The 24,309-nt window shown below is 42.5% G+C and overlaps 1 protein-coding gene across 1 annotated transcript in view; it reads right to left on the bottom strand.

Moving 5' to 3' along the window:
• Positions 1-24,309, bottom strand: part of Dnah14 (dynein axonemal heavy chain 14) — a 243,864-nt gene that overhangs the window by 163,086 nt on the left and 56,469 nt on the right. Inside the window, exons 22-27 of the mRNA XM_075987370.1 lie at positions 18,066-18,187; positions 14,971-15,142; positions 13,603-13,707; positions 13,400-13,518; positions 12,402-12,476; positions 9,210-9,297 (exon numbers count right to left, since the gene is read on the bottom strand). Coding sequence (XP_075843485.1) covers positions 9,210-9,297; positions 12,402-12,476; positions 13,400-13,518; positions 13,603-13,707; positions 14,971-15,142; positions 18,066-18,187 — 681 coding nt within the window. The remainder of the gene's footprint in view (positions 1-9,209; positions 9,298-12,401; positions 12,477-13,399; positions 13,519-13,602; positions 13,708-14,970; positions 15,143-18,065; positions 18,188-24,309) is intronic.

Here is a 24,309-nt window from a genome sequence, read left to right as displayed (position 1 = left end):
TATATATTCCATACTTTCTTCATCCATTCTTCCATTGAAGGGCATCTAGGTTGTTTCCAGGTTCTGGCTATTACAAATAATACTGCTATGAACATAGTTGAACAAATGCTTTTGTCATATGATAGGGCATCTCTTGGGTATATTCCCAAGAGTGGTATTGATGGGTCCAGGGGTAGGTTGATCCCGAATTTCCTGAGAAACCTAAACACTGACTTCCACAGTGGTTGCACAAGTTTGCATTCCTACCAGCAATGGATGAGTGTCCCCCTTTCTCCACAGCCTCTCCAGCAAAGGCTATCATTGGTGTTTTTGATTTTAGCCATTCTGACAGGTGTAAGATGATAACTCAAAGTTGTTTTGATTTGCATTTCCCTGATTGCTAAGGAAGTTGAGCATGACCTCAAATGTCCTTTGGCCATTTGAACTTCTTCTGTTGAGAATTCTCTGTTCAGTTCAGTGCCCCATTTTTTAATTGGGTTAATTAGCATTTTAAAGTCTAGTTTCTTGAGTTCTTTATATATTTTGGAGATCAGACCTTTGTCTGTTGCGGGGTTGGTGAAGATCTTCTCCCAGTCAGTAGGTTGCCTTTTTGTCTTAGTGACAGTGTCCTTTGCTTTACAGAAGCTTCTCAGTTTTAGTAGGTCCCATTTATTCAATGTTGCCCTTAATGTCTGTGCTGCTGGGATTATACATAGGAAGCGATCTCCTGTGCCCATCTGTTGTAGGGTACTTCCCACTTTCTCTTCTATCAGGTTCAGTGTGTTCGGGCTGATATTGAGGTCTTTAATCCATTTGGACTTGAGTTTTGTGCACGGTGATAGATATGGGTCTATTTTCATTCTTCTACAGGTTGACATCCAGTTGTGCCAGCACCATTTGTTGAAGATGCTTTCTTTCTTCCATTGTATACTTTTAGCTCCTTTATCGAAAATGAGGTGTTCATAGGTTTGTGGGATTAAATCCGGGTCTTCTATACGATTCCATTGGTCAACTTCTCTGTTTTTATGCCAGTACCACCCTGTTTTCATTACTGTAGCTCTGTAATAGAGTTTGAAGTCAGGGATGGTAATGCCTCCAGACAATCCTTTATTGTATAGGATTGTTTTGGCTATCCTGGGTTTTTTGTTTTTCCATATAAAGTTGATTATTGTCCTCTCCAGATCTGTGAAGAATTTTGATGGGATCTTGATGGGGATTGCATTGAATCTATAAATTGCCTTTGGTAGAATTGCCATTTTTACTATGTAGATCCTCCTAATCCAAGAGCAAGGGAGGTCCATCCATTTTCTGGTATCCTCTTCAATTTCTTTCTTCCGTGCCTTAAAGTTCTTGTCAAATAGATCTTTTACTTCCTTGGTTAGATTTACCCCAAGATATTTTATGCTGTTTGTAGCTGTAAAAGTTCTTTGGTGGAGTTTTGGGGGTCGCTTATGTACACTATCATATCATCTGCAAATAATGAAAGTTTAACTTCTTCCTTTCCAATTCGAATCCCCTTGATCCCATTATGTTGTCTTATTGCTATTGCTAGAACTTCAAGCACTATATTGAAGAGGTATGGAGAGAGTGGACAGCCTTGTCGTGTTCCTGAGTTTAGCGGGATGGCTTTGAGTTTTTCTCCGTTTAATTTGATGTTAGCTGTCGGCTTGCTGTATATAGCTTTATTATATTTAGGTATGACCCTTGTATCCCTAATCTCTCCAATACTTTTATCATAAATGGATGTTGAATTTTGTCAAATGCTTTTTCAGCATCTAATGAAATGATCATATGGTTTTTTTCTTTCAGTTTATTTATATGCTGGATTACATTGATAGATTTTCGTATGTTGAACCACCCCTGCATCTCAGGAATGAAGCCTACTTGATCATAATGGATAATTTTTCAGATGTGTTCTTGGATTCGGTTTGCCAGTATTTTGTTGAGGATTTTTGCGTCAATGTTCATGAGTGAGATTGGCCTGTAATTCTCTTTCCTGGTTGAGTCTTTGTGTGGTTTTGGTACAGAGTAACTGTAGCTTCATAAAAGGAATTTGGTAGTGACCCTTCTGTTTCTATATTGTGGAATACATTAAGGAATATAGGTATTAGCTCTTCTTGGAAGTTCTGGCAGAATTCTGCATTGAAACCATCTGGTCCTGGGCTTTTTTTGGTAGGGAGGTTTTTGATAACAGCTTCTAATTCTTCGCGACCAACAGGTCTGTTTAGATTGTTCACCTGGTCCTGGTTTAACTTTGGTATATGGTATTTATCTAAAAAAGTGTCCATTTCTTTTACATTTTCCAGTTTTGTGGCATACAGGCTTTTGTAGTAAGATCTAATGATTCTCTGAATTTCCTCTGTGTCTGTGGTTATGTCCCCCTTTTTATTTCTGATCTTATTAATTTGCGTATTCTCTCTCCGCCGTTTGATTAGTTTGGATAGGGGTTTATCAATCTTGTTGATTTTCTCCAGGAACCAGCTTTTTGTTTCATTGATTCTTTGGATTGTTTTCTGTGTTTCTATTTTGTTGATTTCAGCCCTCAGTTTGATTATTTCCAGTCTTCTACTCCTCCTAGGTGAGTCTGCTTCTTTTTTTTCAAGAGGTTTCAGGTGGGCTGTTAAGTCTCCAATATGTGCTTTCTCTGTTTTCTTTAAGTAGGCACTTAGTGCGATGAACTTTCCTCTTAGGACTGCTTTCATTGTGTCCCATAAGTTCGAGTATGTTGTTTCTTTATTTTCATTGAATTCAAGGAAGACTTTAATTTCTTTCTTTATTTCTTCCTTAATCCAGGTATGGTTCAGTAGTTGACTGTTCAGAGTCCATGAATTTGTAGGCTTTCTGGGGGTAGCACTGTTGTTGAATTCTAACTTTAATCCATGGTGATCTGATAAGACATAGGTGGTTACTAATATTTTTTTGTAACTGTTTAAGTTAGCTTTGCTACCGAGTATGTGGTCAATTTTCGAGAAGGTTCCATGAGCTGCAGAGAAGAAGGTATATTCTTTCCTCTTTGGGTGGAATAATCTATAGATGTCTGTTAAGTCCATTTGCTTCATTACCTCCATTAATTCTCTAATTTCTCTGTTAGGTTTTTGTTTGATTGACCTGTCCATTGGTGAGAGAGGAGTGTTGAAGTCTCCTACTATTAGTGTGTGCGGTAGATGGCTGCCTTGAGTCTTAGTAATGTTTCTTTTACGTATGTGGGTGCTTTTATATTAGGGGCGTAGATATTCAGGATTGAGACGTCATCCTGATGAATTGTCCCTGTTATGAGTATAAAATGTCCCTCTCTCCATCTCTTCTGATTGATTTAAGTTTGAAGTCAACTTTGTTAGAAATTAGTATGGCCACACCTGCTTGTTTCTTAGGTCCATTTGCTTGATAAGCCTTTTCCCAGCCCTTTACTCTGAGTAGGTGTGGTTGAGGTGTGTTTCTTGTAAACAGCAGAATGTTGGATCTTGTTTTCGTATCCAATCTCTTAGCCTGTGCCTTTTTATAGGTGAGTTGAGCCCATTGACATTAAGTGATATTAATGACCAGTGTTTGTTAATTCCAGTCACTTTTTTAGTAGTAGGGTTTGTGTGCTTCCCTTCTTTGAGTTGCACTGGTGAAGGGTCTCTAGATGTCTGAGTTATTGTGGTCATTGTTGGACTCCTTGGTTAGTGATTTTCCTTCTATTATTTTCTGTAAGGCTGGATTTGTGGCTACGTATTGTTTAAATTTGTTTTTATCCTGGAAAATTTTGTTTTCTCCGTTTATAGTGAATGAAAGCTTGGCTGGGCATAGTAGTCTGGGCTTGCATCCATGGTCTCTTAATTTTTGCAGTACATCTATCCAGGACCTTCTGTCTTTCATGGTTTCCATAGAGAAGTCAGGTGTAAGTCTGATAGGTTTACCTTTATAAGTAACTTGGCCTTTTTCCTTTGCGGCTCTTAATATTCTTTCTTTATTCTGTATGCTTTGTGTTTTGATTATTATATGGCGATGGGATTTTTTTTTGATCCAGCCTATTTGGTGTTCTGTATGCTTCTTGAACCTTCATAGGTACATCTTTCTTCAGGTTGGGAAAGTTTTCTTCTATAATTTTATTAAGTATATTTTCTGGACCGTTGAGCTGCACTTCTTCTCCTTCTTCTACTCCAATTATTCTTAGGTTTGGTCTTTTTATTGTTGCCCATATTTCCTGAATGTTTTGTGATGAGAGTTTGTTGGACTTGCTGTTTTCTTTGATCAGTGCGTTTATTTTCTCTATGTTATCTTCAGAATCTGGGATTCTTTCTTCTATCTCTTGTATTCTGCTGGTTATGCTTGTTTCTGTAGTCTCTATTCGTTTACCTAGATTTTCCATGTCCAGCCTGCCCTCTGTTTGTGTTTTCTTCTTTGCCTCCATTTCAGTTTTCAAGTCATGAACTGTTTCCATTATCTGCTTGATTGTTTTTCCTTGGTTTCCTAGGGTATCATTCACTGATTTACTCAATTCCTCAAACTTTCTGTTATACTTCTCATCCATTTCTATAAAGGCGTTTTTTATATGCTGTTTAAGGGCCTCTATCACTTTCATAAAGTCAGTTTTTTCTACTTCTTCTTGATTAAGGTGTTCATGTCCTCCTGTTGTGAGGTCGCTGGGTTTTGGTGGTTTCATGTTGTTTTTCAGATTGTTGGGTGAATTCTTGCATTGGCACCTGCCCATCTTTTCCTCCAAATGCTCCCCCATGGATCTTCTTTTACAGGAGCAGGTCTTCTTGCCCCCTGATGTACCTTCCTAGTGATGTCACTCCCCAGTGATGTTTCTCCTGATGACCAGATCGGATCTCTGTGCTGCTTGGGTAGCTCGCAAACAAAGGGCCCACCCTGCTTGCTGCAGGCAGGCTATGGAGACAGAGGAACTACCGCCCTCCCCTTTGCCCTCTGGATTAGGGTTGGTCCCAGCGACCAAGCAGGCTGAGCTGGGAGGTGCTATGCCACCAAAGAGGGGAGGGAGGGAGGGAGACAGGGGGTGGGGGGATCTGGATGTAAGCTGGATGGGATAGGAAGAGAGAGGAGGTATCGGGCAGTATAGCCCCTGCAGGATGACCAGGAAGTGTAGGAGGGATGAGGAACGTCTGAGTTCCCTGTTCCTGGCTGCCGCCTCACTCACTCACCACAATGATGTCTCTCCTGGTGCCCAGATCGAAACTCCGTGCTGCTTGGGTAGCTAGCAAACAAAGAGCCCACCCTGCTTGCTGCAGGCAGGCTATGGAGACAAAGGAACTACTCCCTCTTGTCTGTTTTTATGGCTCGGGATTTATGCCCGGATGGGCAGAGGTCCCTGGCCCCAACCACTCCCTGGGAGGTCCCAGAGTGTCTGAACCCACAGAGGTCTCTGGTTCCTGCCCACTCCCTTGGTGGTCCTAGACTCACGGCCCCACCCACAGAGGTCTCTGGTTTTGGCCTACTCCCTCAGTGGCTGCTCCCTTGTTTCTCCTCCTGTGGAGCTTGCTGTCTCAGGCCTGCTCCTGCCTAGGTGCACCTAGACCAGCAGAGGTCCTGGCTCAGGCCTAGCACTTCAGAGGCCCCAAACTCACGACCTGCAGAGGCCCTGGTCCAGGCCCTCTCTCTCAGGGCCTCCCTCACCTGCTCCTGTGGAGCCTACTGCCCCAGTCCTGCTCTGGTCCAGGTCACAGGTCCAAAACTGCCCCCACAAGTGCCCCCAGTCTGGGTCCACTCCCATGGAGGTCTCTGGCTCAGGCCCACTCACTCGGAGGTCCCAGACCCACTCCCAGCATTCCTTTTTGCATGCAACAGAAGCTATTAAAAAATAGGGTACACAGGGGGAACTGAGGCTGGCATGTAAAATAAATAAAAAATTTAAAATAACAAATGATTTCTTTAAATTTGTGAGTTTATGATATAATTGCATCATTTCCCTCCAAATTCCCCTTATGCCCTTGCTAGCACTATTTCAAAGTCGCGTCCTCTTTTTTTTATTAGTCATTGTTATATACATTCCTAAACACACAAATAAAATCTGCTCAATCTGCATACTATTGCTTGCATGTTTTCAGGGCTGACCATTTGACACTGGACAATCAGTTGTTGTGCTCTTCCCTGGGGAGATGATTTAGAAACTAACTCAATCACCAGATCACTGAGTGGCTAGAGCCTGAGGCTTGGGAAGCAGGCAGGACAAACAACTACATAGTCAAGATTTCCACTGTGCACATCTTGAGGTGATTCATGAATTACAGCCTCCAGTGAGAGCATCCATTATGAGGGAATACTGTGGATAGCATTTAAAAACATTTTCCACTTAAATGTGTATGTTGGAGCATGATCCAGGAGCAGAGTTGTGCGAGGAGGATTCTGAGTGTGTGAGAATACGCAAGAAAATAAGGCAAGAGTCTTGTGACTCAGTTTCTTCAAAACGCAGAATTGTTCTTGGAATGTTTCTTCGTGCTCCTCCCAGGTGTAGTGGACAGGAGGGAATTTACCTCACATCACTTGTTATCGCTTGATGCTGATACTCAATTAAACGTTTAAACTAGTCTTCATTTTCTCTATGGGAAAATATGTCCCCCCTACCCCCATACATGGCGTGCCCGTGTGGTTGTAGCAAGCTTGAACACCTGAGAACTTTACTGCTGTGACCTTTCCTAACCCTCGGAGTATAGACTGTCTGGAGCTTCTAAACAAAGTTGGTTATTGCATGAGACTTTAGTCTGCCTCATTTATCCGCTTCATTCTCCAAGGTCCACCACCTGTAACAGGTGACACACTTATTTGCAGAGAAATTACTAATTGCTATATTATGGACAAATCTATATAGAAAATCTCTTCATGGCCAATATATAGCGCTATCTCATCCATTCTCTCAAAAATATCTTTTTATGTTTATTTAGAGACAACTCTGTGGAGAGTTCAACAGTGTAAATTCAAGAGAGCTGTAAATTATGCCCCGGGGTGGTAAATGAGTAAGAACTGAGGAGATGGAGGTGGGGGAACATGTGCACTGCTGTCGTGAAGCACGCGCCTCCAGAAACCCGGGAGGAGCTTCATAGAAACAGCTGATACCAGCCGTTCAGCCTAAGACCTGGCATTTACTTAGTCAAATGGAAAGCAAAATGTCTGTTTACATCCCTAGGTGACCTTAGTGAAGACTTGAAAATTGTGGCAGGTCAGGCAAAGTGAAAAAATGGGGACTTTTTAAAAATAAGAGCTTTCTGTGATCCTTAGCGGTTGCTATGGCAAAGGTTTTCTACCTTCCTCTTTCCAGATAAACCAGTCTCCAAAGTTCACATTGACCCTGCTGACTGACAAGTGATTGTCAGTTTCAGATTGTATTAGTGGCATTCTCATTGTTGTTACAAGATATTTGATTATTAATAAAAAAAAGCATAGCAAGTAAGAGGAGTGGGGAGAATGGAGAGAGATACACACAGGAAGTGGAGGGTAGGGGCGTGGGGTAAGAGAGGACTTGATTGAAAAGGTAGGAGAGAGGAGGCTTTGGGGATGGTGGAGGACAAAGGTCAACTGGGTGCTTCTTTTGCCTCTCTGAGATAGCAGGTTTTCACCCCAGCATCTGGCTCTCAGGTCTCTATTAGTAAAATTGAACAACTGAGCTTTTGTTAAAAACAACACATTGTCATGACAAAGTCCCTGACAAGCAGCAACCTACTAAGAAAGGGCTTATGCTGGCTTGTGGTTTGCGGGTGCAGCCTGCCATGTCAGGAGAAGGCATGGTGTGGGAGGGGGAAGAGTTCTCAGCTGGTGCTGTCAGGAACACGAGGCTGCTCTGCTCTCAGACAGACAAAGAACATGGCACCCACCGAGACTATAAAACTTCAAGGTCTGCCTTACACTCCAGTCCCTAGTGACCGGCTTCCTCTAGGCAGGCACCTAGCACCTCTAGGTAGGTCAAGTGGTGTGGGGGCACATTTCACCTGCAAACCGTGACCCAGATCTCCAAAGGCCTCACAAATGAGGAGCACCCTCTTTTCTTATGACCATTCGATTTTTCTAGTGTAAGAGCAAAGAAACAAACTAAAAGTCATCTCTTAACTTCACGGCCACTCTCCTACCTCCTGCTCTGCCCCACCCCACTCTGGTCCAGTACTTGCCACGGGCTTGTCTTTCTTTGATTCCTTAAATGTTATTCCCCCTGGGGCTCCTCTATCTTCTCTTATTTCATACAATTTGCATATATTAGGACAACTGAAAATGTTGGTTTTCTTAGTATCACACTTCTCTGATTTTCTTTCTTTTCCTCTTTTAAAAAATTTGTTTATATGTATATGTATGTGCCTGCCTATACATATGTGTGCCACATGTATGCAGGGGTCACGGGGGTCATAAGAAGTGTCTGATCCCCTGGAACTGCAGTTACAGAAGGTTGTGAGCTACAACTTGGGTGCTGGGAGCCGTACCTGGGTCCTCTGCAAGGAAATCATTGTCTTAACTGCTGAGCAATCCCTGCAGCCTTTTCTCTTTTAACCCCAAGAAAATGCTAGCAACACTAACAGATATGCAGAGTAACGGCTACACGGTTGTTCATGTCCTGACCCCAGAACCTGTGAAGACGGATGTGACTAAGAACCTTGAGATGGAGCGCTCCCTCTGGGTTTCCTGTGTCACATGCATCCTTACAACTAGAGATTTCTTCCTGTCTCTGCACAGGAGACAGGACTGGAGAAGGATGTCTGGAGAAGAGCAGAGATGCAACACGACCAGCTCTGAAGATGCAGAAAGAGGCATAAACTGAGGTGTGCTGCTGACCTTCTCTCTAGGACACCCCTCAGCAGGGAGACCTGCACTGTTCTTCTAACCCGTAGGTCTTTAAACTAACAAATTTAGTAGTTTTAAGCCACTAAGTTTGGAGTAACTTTTAATGGTAACAATAGACGTGTATATAGTACAATATAAATATACACTTTTAGGAAAATAATTTATCGGTTATTTTTATTTTATATTATAAACTGAAGATTTTTAAACTCTAAGAAAGTGAAGGAATTATAGAATGAATACCTGTTCATTCATTATAGGAAGAATTTATCAACCACCAATAATTTTACTGTGTTTATGTTATTATTCATGTATCTATAAATACACTTATCTTATTTTTAAAATACATTTCAAAATAACCAGGATGTATTACTACCCTTAAGATAACTCAGTTTTCATATTTTTACTTTCTTAGCACTGCAACCATAGGCTAACTCCCGTCTTCACGGTCCAAAGCGGCATTGACTCACCACAGTGATGACCACTTGTCCTGGATGTGACAGTACCCATTCAGGAAAAGTCTTGTCATTCTGGTCTTCAATGCCTTGAATTAAAAATCTATAAGCCAAAAAAAAAATACATTTATATTATCCATCCATGCTCAATGGCGATGCCGCCTAATGAAGAAGCAGTAACACTGCTAACTGTTCACAAGTAATGTACAATATTTCCGCTTCCCTTTCCCTGGCAGGGTCTGGGCGGGTAGAAACATATAGTGTCTTAAGAAAGACATATATTAGCTTTGAATTACAATGTTATAAAGGGTACAAAGCTAAAAAGGCTATGTTCAAAAACAATTTTTACTGGGGCAGTATATCTTTCTGTTTACTCCACGTCTCCTATCACCCAGGACAGAAACAGAGAGAGGCAAGGGGAAGACAACACATTCCCAGTGACTTCAGCAGATGCCACTGATCAGTTGTGTTCTAGAAACCGTGTACTGGTTCTCCAAATGTTAGTAAATATGAATAAAGTAGCTCTTCCACAAAAAGAGAAGAACATGCGGTTGGGTGGGATGGCGGTGCGGGGGGAGAGCTGGGAGGAGCTGGGAAGGGAAAGAATATGATTAAAATATGTTAGGTGAAAAAGGTTTTTAATAAATTAAAAATGTAACACAACTGTTCCAGTCAAATTAGTTTAGAAGTTCATCCTCTGGGATTCTTTCTCCCCTGTACGGAGATGGCAACAACAGAATAAAATACAAAGAGGAGAACACTGAAGATACTAAGCAAAGGCTGTCACTAGGCAGTGCTACCCTCGTGTGCACAGGCCCCTTCTGTCTCCAGCCCTGCTCTCTCCTCCTGGTCTAAACTGACTCAACAATGTGAGGGAGTAAAAGTGCAACGGAAGCACACACTAGTGAGCCCGATGGCTTTTGAAAGCAGGCTGGAGATGACTTCCCTGGCTGATGGATGCCCTGGAACATGCGCATGCACCCCCCCCCCCCACACACACACACTTGAACAGAGCAGTCTTCATGGTGGCTATGAGTGTGCATTCAGACTACTATCTGCACTTCAAAAACACTTGAGTTTTTCATCACTCATACACACCATGCTCTATTAAAATTCACTTCATGTGTTTCTCTGAATATTTCAGTTATACTAGTAGCTGGCCAAGTTTTATACACACACTCCAGCACACATATATACCACACCAACACACTGAACACACACACAACATCCATACCACACACCCATACACACACACACAGAACACACCCACACAACACATACATTGTCAGAGACCAGCCTCTACAAAAATACCTCTTGATAGCATAGGGGTGTTAGGATTTAGAAATATAGTAAAGAATACAAAGACACGTTTAAAAATAATTAAATAGAAACATATAGGATAGTGCCCGGAGGGAGTTCCAGTGAATACTAAAAATTTCTCGTGTTTAATTTCCAACTGCTTAAAATACCCCTGGCCCCAAAAGGTAGGAGTAAGACAAAGAACTGCATTAACATGATACAAGGAAATGAACAGACCAATTAAAGGTTGTGGGCTACATCCATAGTTAAAAATTCTGTTGCTAGAACAAGTCACACTCTCACGCTAGACCAAAACATTCTGTGGGCAAACCACTCCCTGGGTAAAATCCAATTTATCTCCTTAAGGGAACTGGAACTTAGACTTTTGTTTGCGGTAGAACTATATCTACTTCTCTATTCCTGAAATAGCTACACCTGTTGATAATAACCTTAAGAGAGCAGAACTCTCTGATCTAAATCTAGGTGGGACCTTTGTTTGAGGTAGAAGCACAATAACCTGGAAGGACTAGAAGTAAGTTCCAACTCTCTGACCTTTGGTCAATGTGAAAATAGGGTCACATTTTTGGGCCTCCACAACACAACACTCAAAACAGCACATGCAATATACATACAGCACATACCCACGCAGCACACACACACACGCATACCCACAGCACACGCAGCACACACACACACGCATACCCACAGCACACGCAGCACACACACACACACGCACACCCACAGCACACGCAGCACACACACACACACACGCACACCCACAGCACACGCAGCACACACACACACACGCATACCCACAGCACACGCAGCACACACACACACGCATACCCACAGCACACCCACAGCACACACACACACACACGCACACCCACAGCACACGCAGCACACACACACACACGCAGCACACACACACACACACGCACACCCACAGCACACGCAGCACACACACACACGCAGCACACACACACACACACGCACACCCACAGCACACGCAGCACACACACACACACGCACACCTACAGCACACGCAGCACACACACACACACACGCACACCCACAGCACACACACACCACAGCACACGCACACCCACAGCACACGCACACCCACAGCACACGCACACCCACAGCACACGCAGCACACACACACACGCACGCACACCCACAGCACACGCACACCCACAGCACACGCAGCACACACACACACGCACACCCACAGCACACGCAGCACACACACACACCCGCAGCACACGCGCACACACACACACGCATACCCACAGCACACGCACACCCACAGCACACGCACACCCACAGCACACGCAGCACACACACACACACACGCACACCCACAGCACACACACACCACAGCACACGCACACCCACAGCACACGCACACCCACAGCACACGCAGCACACACACACACGCACACCCACAGCACACGCAGCACACACACACGCACACCCACAGCACACGCAGCACACACACACACGCACACCCACAGCACACGCAGCACACACACACACGCACACCCACAGCACACGCAGCACACACACACACACGCAGCACACACACACACACGCACACCCACAGCACACGCAGCACACACACACACACACACACGCACACCCGCAGCACACGCACACACACACACACACCCGCAGCACACGCACACACACACACACACGCACACCCACAGCACACGCAGCACACCCACAGCACACGCAGCACACACACACACACGCACACCCACAGCACACACACACACACACACGCACACCCACAGCACACGCAGCACACGCACACACGCACGCCCACAGCACACGCACACCCACAGCACACGCACACCCGCAGCACACGCACTGCGGAGCGTCGGGACTGAGCGCTGTACTCACTTTTTCAGCACGTCATACATGCTCTTCTCAACATTCACCATCCACTGCTCTACAGCAGCTCTCACACGAATTTTCCTAAAAGTTGTTAAAAATATTACAAAAGTTACCATATATTATGGATATCAACATTCATTTCTTTGAGAAAATTGTAAATAAGTTTTGGCACACATATTACTTTTGGGACCAAGAACTGTAACACTGTATCTTCTGGTTTTTATTGATTTTTACTTGGAAAATCATTCAGTAAAATATATTTCTTTAGGGAATTCTGATATCAAAAGCAAGACTATAATTAGATTTCACATAGCATAGGATGTATTAGAGATAAATTGTATTTTAAGATACTTTTGGGAGGCTGGAGAGATGGCTCAGCAGTTAAGACCATTGGCTGCTCTTCTAGAGAACCTGGGTTCAAATTCTGACACCCACACAAATGTCTGTAACTCCAGCTCCAGGGTACCCGACACCATCACACAGATATACATGCAAGCTAAATACCAATGCATGTAAATTTAAAAAATTAAAGATATTTTTGGTGATTTCAAATACTTAAATTGGACTGGGGGCTTTGTTTGGTAGGAAAGCTTGGGCAGGGCGCTGTTTTCCCCCAGTAAAGCTTGTCTCAGGAGCCAGATGCTGGAGGTAAGAGGACTCGCTGAGGCTGGTAAATTGGATCAGTGAGAGAGAAGGCCTTGGCTTGCTACACTTGCCTGGGAACCCACCACAGTGAAGCCTTAGGTCAGAACAACACCAACCAACCCCAGATACCAAATTTCTGTCCTAGCTGAAAAGTCAGACTCGTGTGGAACAAAAGCTAGTGCGAATTAGTGCCCAGGGTCGCACACTTCCTTTGTTCTGTCCGACTTTATGTTAGAGCCAAAGTGAGCAGAGAGCCCACTTGTGGTGAGGTGGGGGAGAGCGCATGTTCACACACGGACATTATCTTTGAAGACACTGGCTCTACAGTTTACGGGTTGGTTGCAGCGCGTTCCTCGTACTTGGGTAGCACAAGGCCTTCTCCTTCAGCAGAGATGAGCATCTTCACAGCCGGAGGGCCAACTTCTTGTTTCCACAGTAGCATGCGTTTTATGTTTTCAAAACATTTCACGAGATGAGGCTGCAAACCAGAACACACTTGTCAGTTACATGGCAAACCCTGACGGAGTGAGGAAACAATTCTGGGCGAGGGCAAGGCCGTTACCTGCACGGAGTGGGGATTCCTGCTGTTAGCTAGAATGTCAAGAAGTTCAGCATTGCTGAGAAAGTAAAATCTTGGGAAAACCATTCTTTTAATTTCAAGGTAATCCTGTTGAAAGCCAAAAGAAATGCCGCTGAGAACATGTTTCCAGCCATCTGGGATCACACCCGCACCTGGCCTACAGTATTAAAGGTGCACGCTAGGTCCAGCCAAAAGGATAGCTCATGCTCCATGAAAGCTGGGCTACTTTTTAGTAAGGCAAAATGGAAATAGAGGGGAATGAAAACAGAAGCGAGCTAACAACAAAGAAACAACTGGGACGGCCTGGCCACACCGCTGCCACCGCCACCACCATGGGGCTGAGCACAGGTATCACTGAGAGATCCCATTCTTAATACTGATGCCTCTTAAGGATCGGTTTATCAACTCCTCTTTACTCCCGATGCTTCTGGGCTGTTTGATACATAACCACTTGTCCTTCAGCTAGGACCACAATTATCTACCAGGACCACAATTATCTACCAAGAAGCCACTCTTATCTGTAGAAGAGACCCTTCTGGAAGCCTGAAATCCTGGGGAGCTGTAAACCTTTTATATTTCTAGGAGATAGCATTAGAAACTATGGCAGTTGATCTAATACGTGAAGGGCAACGAGCTGTTTAGTATGCAGGACGGATGTACCCGGGACAAAGGGATGGGTCATGTCCTGAACAGGATGGAGCAGGATTTCATCACTATGTAAACCAGGTCATAATTAAAGACCCATCAATCACTTCTAGGATTTCCTATTTAGTATCTTCAAATCACAGCTGATCATGAGTAAGGGAACCAGGAGAAGCAAAACCATAGACAAAGGATTGTGCCCACAGTTGAAGACATTCACATAAATGTCTTATGGGTGAGCATTAGATCTCCAATGTGTGCAGAACTTGCTTCCCTGGGAACTTCTCTGTCTTGTGGTCTCCTGCTGCTCTGCTGTGCAGCTCACAGACATCAAGGCATTCTGCCCCAGCTTCCGCTGCACGTACCAACCTTAAGAAACGGGAGGGCTAATCAAGTCGTTAGCCTTCATTAAGCCTGAAGTGCTCCCTGTGCCGGCTCTGGGGCTCCAGATGCACCATCGTATTCTGTACTGGGGGACAGCTATGACTGTTTTCAACTTGATGTGAGTATGTGTCAAAGTCGGTCCTGTCCTCTAGGGTTATTGGATTAGTCCACCCATTTTTTTTCTTGTGATAGCATTTTCATTAAATTAAAAATGGCAGTGAGGATTAGAAAAGCTGCTAGCAGGGACGCAGAGAGGAAGTCTGCCCTGGTGGCAGGTTCCGCAGTGCATCACCGTATGGCCACACTTTGGGTGGCACAGTTTACCTCCAGACTTTTCTTTATACTTTCAAGATTTGTATTGCAAATTTTCAGAACGTCGATGACTCCTGTAGAGATAGTTATATGCAAAGCATTTAGCTTATTCAGTACTCTCGACATTATTTCTTTCCACATGACGAGCACCTGGGAGAAAAGTTTTGTTTCAGCTGCCAGCTGTCTTTAAAAAGAAAATGAAATGTAAACAATTTTGAAATTTTGCAATGAAAATATATATCGTTGAATTTTTAAGACAATTTTGATATGTTTTTCTTTACTTGATTATCCATTTTATCTATTTTGTATAAGCAATATATCTTCCAAGATAAACAGGATAGATTAAGCATACAGTTGTCACTTACCAAGATTTTACTTTCTGTATAGCAGAAAATAGAATCATAGCAATTCTATGTAAGATAAATAAAAGCTGTCTGTGTCTTAGAGGTGCAACAGTCTGGATCTTGACTGTCTACCAAAGCCAGAGAGTCCCCAGTCCCTGACACTGTGGGCAGTCAGGAGATGGGCCCTTCTAGGAGGAGCTTAGGTCCCTGGGGTGTGACCCATTGAAACTCCAGCCCTTTCGTCCCACCTCTCTCTGCTCCCAGTCACAGCACAGCACGAGGGAAAAGCCCCTGCTGTTCACTGCTGCTGCCAGGCGCTGCCCTGCCACATGTCTAAAGCAATCCATCGAGCAGGCATGAGTTGAAACCCTCCAAGCTGTAGGTCAAGATAAACGTATCTTTTCACACGTTGATTAAATTCGGTATTACATCACAGCTGAAAGCCAATTTAGAAGAGGAACTGCAATGGGATCCTGGGAAAACTCTGTGGCAGTCTTAGGATCTGGGTTTCAAAGGGACTCAACTTTGGTGTGAAGGCAGTGGGGGGAGCAGTCTAGGAGAAGGATTATATATCCCCATGTTCTTAATAAAATCCACAGTCTGTAGACGGTTATCCATTCTTAGATGGGAGGGATATGAAGGCATGTGCCACTGTCTTTACGGAAGTTCTCCTTCATGGAATATTATCACTATTTCATCCCTTGGCTAAAAGAATCAAACCTCATATGTGACACAATCAACTGATAATTTGCTGCTGCTGGGCTTGGGTGTGGGAATATTTTCAAGAGTTTATGATCTTTTTACGCTCTCTGCTCACTGAGATTTCCTTTCCACAGTAGCCCCAACCTCATCCAAGTTCCCCAAGGCTTGGAGTCTGAGGTGGAGTCAGAGGTAATGTCTCTTCCAACTCCCATTCAGCTGCTACCACCTTGAATCCTCTTTTGCCTCTCTTCTCCCACCTCTTTCTGGTTTTTTGAGACAGGGTTTCTCTGTGTAACCTGGTTGTCCTACAGCTTGCCTCTTTTGTCTCTTGACTGCCTTCTGGGATGGCAGATATCTGTGGAATGTTCCTCTGGGTTTTCCCCTCAGCAGGAACTCACTGCAGCCTTCCCTGGCTCTTTCCAGCTGACCACATACAACTGATTTTCAAGCTCCACTGATAAGTGGCACCTTTAAGGGACTCCTGTGTTTTGACCCACTGATATTTGGGTTGGAGATCTTTGTAGATAGCCCCAGTTTGGAAACATCTGTCACCACTGTCTGACTTGGGACTTTTGTCTCCAGGAAAGCAAGCTTAGGTTTTGATATCCACATACTTCAAGGCAGTATGTGTTAAACTCTCCTAGGAACCTTCCATCATCATCCCACTCTCCATTTTGGGTGATGGTGCTAAATGTTTCTGTAACTCAACAAAAATATTGTCATGGAAGACACTTGAGTCCCCCACACCTGTGTCCTGCTAAGCCTCATCCCAGTCCCATCTCTCTGGGTGGTTCTAATGCTGCCCTCCCAATAACCTTGACTCTTACAGAACCCTGTTTGGAATTCTCCTCCTTGGTGACTCTGGTTCCTTCCCACTGGTATCCCTAAATTAGTCACAGGTTTATTATTGGTTCCTTTCTTTCTTACTTTAAACATATTTTAAAGACACTTCAGCATCTCTTAAATAAAGACTCCTTTCCTACTTTAGCAAAGTTTGCAAAAGGACAACTGTTCTTGTCTCTTTATTAATAAACAGCATCTGCAGTAGGCAGAGGATTTAAAGTCTGAAATTTAAAGGTCAAGTTGTAAAAGGTACACTCCTTACATTCAGAATAACTTGGACTTAACAAGAGTACCAAGCACCCACGTGTCAGGAACTAAACATGTATAACAAAAATACTGTCCCCTATACAGCAGTACTTTCATTTAAACAATTCTCTCATTTGTCTCCATTTGAGCACTTTCAAGATTAATTACTTTAAAGACCTAGAAGCCAGTTAATTTGAGTGCTGTAGATGAAGGGGGAAAATGGAACGCTTAACAAACGCCAAGTTCCTCTGTTCTATCTGGTGCAAAGTGAGAAATTTCCACTTAGGTATGAATGTTGCTAAAAAGCATATTTCTTATTCATATCAAAACCTCTTTAATCTTCCAGAACCTGAGAGAGACATAATATGGCTCAAGGACCATCATACTCTGACACATCTCAGTTTTCCATAGCTTTATGTTAGCAATTAAGGTAATTAAGTTTTCAAAAGTAAGAGCATTCTTGTAATAGTCTATGAATGAGAAGATAATAATGGTCTAACATTATTATAATAAAGGTCATTCCTTTGTGCGTCCATGATGCACTAGTCCCTTTTCCTGTGACTGTGACAAGATGCGTGACGTGTGTGTGTGTGTGTGTGTGTGTGTGTGTGTGTGTGTGTGTGTGTGTGTTCCACCAGGATGGGAATGGATGGCAGTGGCAGGAGGCCAGCTGCACACATGGCATTCACAGTTAGGAAGTGGAGAACAAGCAGGGAGTGCCATAGCTGTGAAACCTCAAGGCTCCCAATCAACACCCATTTCCTCCTGTAAGGTTCCATATCTCCAAAAGTTCCTCAATCTTCCCAGGAACCACAAAAACCTTGAGATCAACTATTCAAACACATGACCTATAGGGGACATTTCACATCCAAACCACAGATGCTGTTGGCCCACTGAAGAGATCATTTCTGGATGATTAAATCCCCCTGTGCATTTTTAAGCTGTACATAATGTTGTTTTTTATTTTCTTACTTTTGTATTTCTAAAGAATTAAAGATTGGTTCAAGATAAAGCCAATTTCTTTGACAGTTCATCCATTCCTCAATGGTGTGAGAGAAGAGGCTTAAGTTTTGATGCCATTCATTCACAAGATTCTACAAAAGAGGGAAAAAACACCACATATAATAATCTAAATGCATGAAATTACTAAGAATTACATAACAGAAACTGAGGTGAGGTAACCAGTAGCCACCGACTTAACAAAACTATTGATAAAGAGTCACATAAATGAAAAGAAATCTGACTCTATTCAGTTTTTAGTTTTCAGATGTTCTCTTCATCCGGTTTTCTCATACATTACTTGAGATCACATTGACATCTTTTCCATAAGACTTGCACACACATATAAAACTAACTCAGGTAATATGTGCATACTATGGAGTTAACATGAACGACCCTTACATACTGCCTGTCACAGAATGATAAGAGATAACGAGGTGTGTAGTGCGTGTGCTATTCCCGTCCCTTCTTTAAGTCTTTCTCTACTTGTAGACATAGGCACACAATGTCTTCCAGAGTTTGCACAAATGCAGCTGTCATTGTCCTATAACTTGATTTTTCAAAAAGCTAGCATCTTTTTAAAAATGACATCTAAGGGTGAGAAGTACTGAGAGGAACCAGGTTTTATATCAGCAGTTGTGTGTGTGTGTGTGTGTGTCAGAGAGAGAGAGAGAGAGAGAGAGAGAGAGAGAGAGAGAGAGAGAGAGAGAGAGAGAGAGAGAGAGAGATCATTCTGGCTGGCCTGAAACGGTGAGCAGATCAGGCTGGCCTCCAGCTCACAGAGGTCTGAAGCTGGGATTAAAGGTGTGTACCGCCATCCTACCTGGTGGTTTCCTTTGTTCAGAGAATTTCATTGTGTAGATCTTTTTAACTGACTGTTACATTTAAAAATTAGTGAGAATCTGGTTAAAAGTCAATTGATAATAAATTGCTTTCTTAGAAGCCAGTAAATCACTGGCTTCTAATCCTTTAGAAAGACTGACTTTTAACTAATTTATATTTGTCTTTTGGAATTTACCAGCATTCTATATTATTCTGTCCTTGCTTCTGTATTGTATTAGGTATAACTGATAAAATGTAATATAAATGGCACTGGTTGATTGATTGTTTTTTAAAGGTAGGGTGTTACTGTATAGCCCTGGGTAGCCTAGAACAAGGTTTGTAGACCAGGCTGGCTTTGAACTCACAGAGATACAACTGCCTCTACTTAAAGGCATTGTACTACCATACCCTGTAACTGGCATGTATTTAATGTGCCCAGTTTCAGCACATTCTTATACCTGTAAAATCTTTACCATAATCTGCATGGAAATGAGGCCATGATGGCTGGCTCCATTGTATGATCAAGGAGAAGGTTTTTATTGTAGATATGAGGGAGAGAACATCCAGAGGCATCTGGAAGAGTACGGACTACAGACTGAATGTGGTCAGCAGAAGAGGCGGGGCCACAAGGGGGCAGAGAGCAAGAGAGGAGGAGAAGACCAGGAAGGCAAAGAGAATCAAGAGACTGAAGACCCAGAAGCCAAGAGGACAAAAGGAGAAGCAAGGGAGTGCACGGCTGAAAAGGCTGAGTTATGCAGGAAAGAGAAGCTCAGGGGCAGGAGAGGTTTGAGTAGGGTAGGGAGCGAGAGGTACTGAGAGGAACTGGAACTCTGTAACAGGTACTTGGGGTGCTGAGAGAGCCTGGTGGGCAGCATCTGCTTTGATATGTTCATGTGTACCTCAGACCTTGTCCTGGGTTTCTTTGGGACCTAACACAATCAAGACAACAAATGGTGCTCATTCCCTGAAATGGTCCCCTTGCACCTAGCTGCATCCCACTGGTTCCCTCTGACTCTCTCAGGCTCTGCCTGGTCCCCTATAACCTGTAACAACTTTAAGTTTCATTCATTAGGTGAGTTGGAATACACAGGAGGGAGCCTGGACTCTCTCTCTATAGTTGTCCCTGGTGTTTATCTTTCAACTTCAGACAGTATCTCCCCATGTCAGGAGATAGATGTATGTATGTATGTATATTTCTGGTTTGGTTTTAGATTTTTGGGTAGGATGGTAACTCAAGTCCATTGAATTCATCTTACTTAGAAGTAGTCTTCCTGGGAGCAGACCCAAGGCAACAACCTCCACAGAAGCAGGTACAAGGGAGTGACCAAAGAGGGAGCAGGCCCAAGTCAGAGACCTTTGAGGGACTGGTATGAGTCAGGGACCTCTGAGGAAGCAGGCCCGAGCTAGAGACCTCTCTGTAGTACTGGGTCCAATCTAGGGACCTCTGTGGTAGCAGGCCCAAGCCAGGGACATCTGTGGGAATAGGCCTGAGCCAGCGACCTCAGCTGAGCAGGCCCAAGGCAATGACCTCCATAGGAGCAGGTACAAGGGAGTGACCACTGAGGGAGCAGACTGAAGCCAGGGATCTCTGCAGGAGCAGGCCTGAGCCAACAGCCTCTGCCAGAGCAGGCCCAAGGCAGGGACCTCAGCAGGAGCAGCCCCAAGCAAGCAACCTCCATGGGAGCAGGGCCAAAAGACTCCTAGTATAGCAGAGCCACCCCTGGGAGTGCTAAACAACCACTGGGAACACGGAGTGACCTCCAGGGTGACTGGAACCATGGCCCTGGCTTCACCAGGAGGAACAATCATCTGAGCCTTGGATCCACTCGCACCTGGAAGATTGATCACCAGAGACACAGCCCCAACTACACCAATCAGAGGAAAATATAGGTAGACAAGGTAAGAACACACTCCACACCACAAAGAGCAACTAGTGGCCCTACAACAGCAACACTTGAACACCTAAATGAAGATGAAGCAGAAGAAAATGACCTAAAAATAACTTTAGGAGAATGTTTGAAGACCTTAAAGAGGAAATAAAAAAATTCCCTCAAAGAAATGGACTAAAAGACAAACAAAAAAATTGGAAGAAATCAACAAATCCCTTAAAGAAAACCCAGAAAAAACAATCAAACATATGAAAGAAATGATTCAAGACTTGAAAACTGAAAAAGAGACAATAAAGAAAACACAAATCGAGGGAATTATAGAAATGGAAATTACGAGATAACAATCAGGAACCACAAGTGCAGTCATAAACAGCAGAATACAAGAGAAAGAAGAAAGAATCTCAAGCACTGAAGATTCAAGAGAGGAAAAAGACTCATCAGTCAAAGAAAACATTAAATCTAACAAAAGCTTAACACAAAATATTTATAAAAAAAAAGGGACACCATGAAAAGACCAAACCTAAGAATAATGGAGATAGAAGAAGTAGAAGAAGTCTTACTCAAAAGCACAGAAAATATAGTTAACAAAATCATAGAAGAGAACTTTCCCAATATAAAAAAATGCATATGAAGATACAAGAATCTTACAGAACACCAAATAGATTGAATCAAAAAAAAGTTCCCTTGCTACATAATAATCAAAACACTAAACATACAGAATAAAGAAAGAATAGTAAGAGCTTCAAAGGAAAAAGGCCAAGTAACATATAAAGGTAGACCTGTCAGAATTACACCTGGCTTCTCAATGCAAACAATGAAAGTCAGAAGGTCGTGGTCAAGTGTTAATGCAGACATTAAGAGATCACGGATGACAGCCCAGACTATTATACCCAGCAAAACTTTCAATCACCATTGATGGACAAAACAAGATATTCCATGACAGAACCAGATTTAACCAATAGCTAGTCACAAATCTAACCCTACACAAAGTACTAGAAGGAAAATTCCAACCCAAGGAAATTAGCTACGTCCAAACACACACACACACACACACACACACACACACACACACACACACACACACACACAATAGATGATCTTACAGCAGCAAATCCCAAAGAAGGGAAAAATACATCCCTTAATATAAATAGACTCAACTCACTTATAAAAAGATATAAGCTAACAGATTGGATATGAAAACAGAATCTACCCTTCTGCTGAAACACATCTCAACCTCAAAGACAGACATTGCCTCAGAGTAAAGGATTGGGGAAAAATTTTCTAATCAAATGGACCTAAGAAACAAGCTGGTGTAGCTATCTTAATATCTAACAAAATAGACTTCAAATTAATATCTATCAGAAGAGACAAAGAAGGACATTTCATAGTAGTCACAGGAAAAATCTATCAAGAGGAAATCTCAATACTGAAGATCTATGCCCCAAATACAAGGGCACCCTCATATGTAAAAGAAACACTTCTAAAGTTTAAATCACACATTAAACCCCACACACTAATAGTGGCAGACTTCAACATTCCACTCTCACCACTGGACAAGTCTGTCAGACAGAAATTAACAGAGAAAGAAGGGAACTAACAGATGTTTGGAATCAAATGGACTTAACAGACATCTATAGAACATTCCATCCAAACATAAAAGAATATACCTTCTTCTCAGCACCTCATGGAACCTTCTCAAAAACTGACCACATACTAGGTAACAAAACAGACTTCCAACAGATACAAAAAATTGGAATAATCCCATGTATCTTATCGGATTATCATGGCTAAAAATTAGAATTCAACAGCAATACTAATTTCAGAAAGTCCACAAACTTGTGGAAATTAAACAATGCTCACTTGAATCATCAATGGGTCAAGGAAGAAATAAAGGAAGAAATCAGACTTCTTAAAATTCAATGAAAATGGCCACACAACATACCCATATTTATGGGCCACAATGAAACAGTGTTAAGAGGAAAATTCATAGCACTAAATGCTTACATAAAGAAGCTGGAAAAATTCCACATTAGTGAGTTAACATAAAAATCTGAAAACTCTAGAACAAAAAGAAGCAAACTTACCCACTAACCCTAGAATACTAGACAGCAGGAAATAATCAAATTGAGAGCTGAAATCCACAAAATAGAAATGAAGAAAACAATACAGAGAATCAAGGAGATGAAGAGTTGGTTCTTCTAGAAAATCAACAATAGACAAATCCTTATCCAAACGAACCAAAAGACAGAGAGAGAATATCCAAATTAACAAAATTAGAAATCAAAAGGGGAACATAACAGACATGGAGGAAATCCAGAGAATCTTTATGTCATATTTCAAAAACCCATATTCCACAAAACTGGAAAACTTAGAGGAAATAGATAATTTTTTGGATAAATATCACTTACCAAAATTAAATCAAGACCAGATAAGCAAATTAAGTAGACCTATAACTACTAAAGAAATAGAAACTGATATAGGATTTCTCTCTGTACGCTATGTTTACCATTGACAAATAAAGGAACTGCTTTGGGCAAGCTATAGGGAAACAGAGCTAGGCGGGGAAAACTAAGCTGAGTGCGGGGAGAGAGAAGGCAGAGTCAGAGAGAAGTCATGTAGCCCCACCAGTGCCAGATGGAACTTTAGCTGGTAAGCCACAGGCGCGTGGCAATACACAGATTAATAGAAATGAGTTAAATTAATATGTAAGAGTCATCCAATAAGAAGCTAGAGCTAATGGGTCAAGCAGTGATTTAATTAATATAGTTTCTGTGTGATTATTTCAGGGCTGAGCATCTGGGAATCAACAAGTGGTCTCCCTCCAACAAGACATAGTCATCAAAAGTCTCCCAACCAAAAAAAAAAACAAAACAAAAAACAAAAAACACCCATGGCCAGATGATTTCAGCACAGAATTCTACAAGATTTTCAAAGAACTAATACCAATACTTGTTCCACACAATAGAAACAGAAGGAACATTACCACTTTTTATGATGCTACAATAACCCTGATACACAAAGACATTACTAAGAAAGAGAATTACAGGCCAGGCTCACTCATGAACATTGATGCAAAAATACTCAATAAAACACGGGCAAACCAAATTCAAGAACACATCAGAAAAATCATTCACCATTATCAAGTTGGCTTCATCCCAGAGATGCAGGGATGATTCAACATATGAAAATCTGTCAACATAATCCACCATATAAGCAAACTTAAAAAAAATGATCATCTCATTAGATGCTGAAAAAGCTTTCAACAGAATACAACATCCCTTCATGATAAAGGTCTTGAAGAGAGAAGGGATACAAGGAACATACCTAAACATAATAAAGGCAATATACAGCAAGTCAACAGCAGCCAACATCAAACTAAATGGAGAGAAACCCACAGCGACCCCACTGAAATCAGGAACAAGGCAAGGTTGTCCACTCTTTCCATATCTATTCAATATAGTACTTGAGGTTCTAGCTAGAGCAATAAGACAACAAAAAGGAGATCA

Source organism: Microtus pennsylvanicus, chromosome 10 (assembly GCF_037038515.1).
Source record: "Microtus pennsylvanicus isolate mMicPen1 chromosome 10, mMicPen1.hap1, whole genome shotgun sequence".
NCBI lineage: Eukaryota > Metazoa > Chordata > Mammalia > Rodentia > Cricetidae > Microtus > Microtus pennsylvanicus.
Note: the sequence above shows the minus strand (reverse complement) of the source record. Positions and strands in the feature narration are given on the sequence as shown.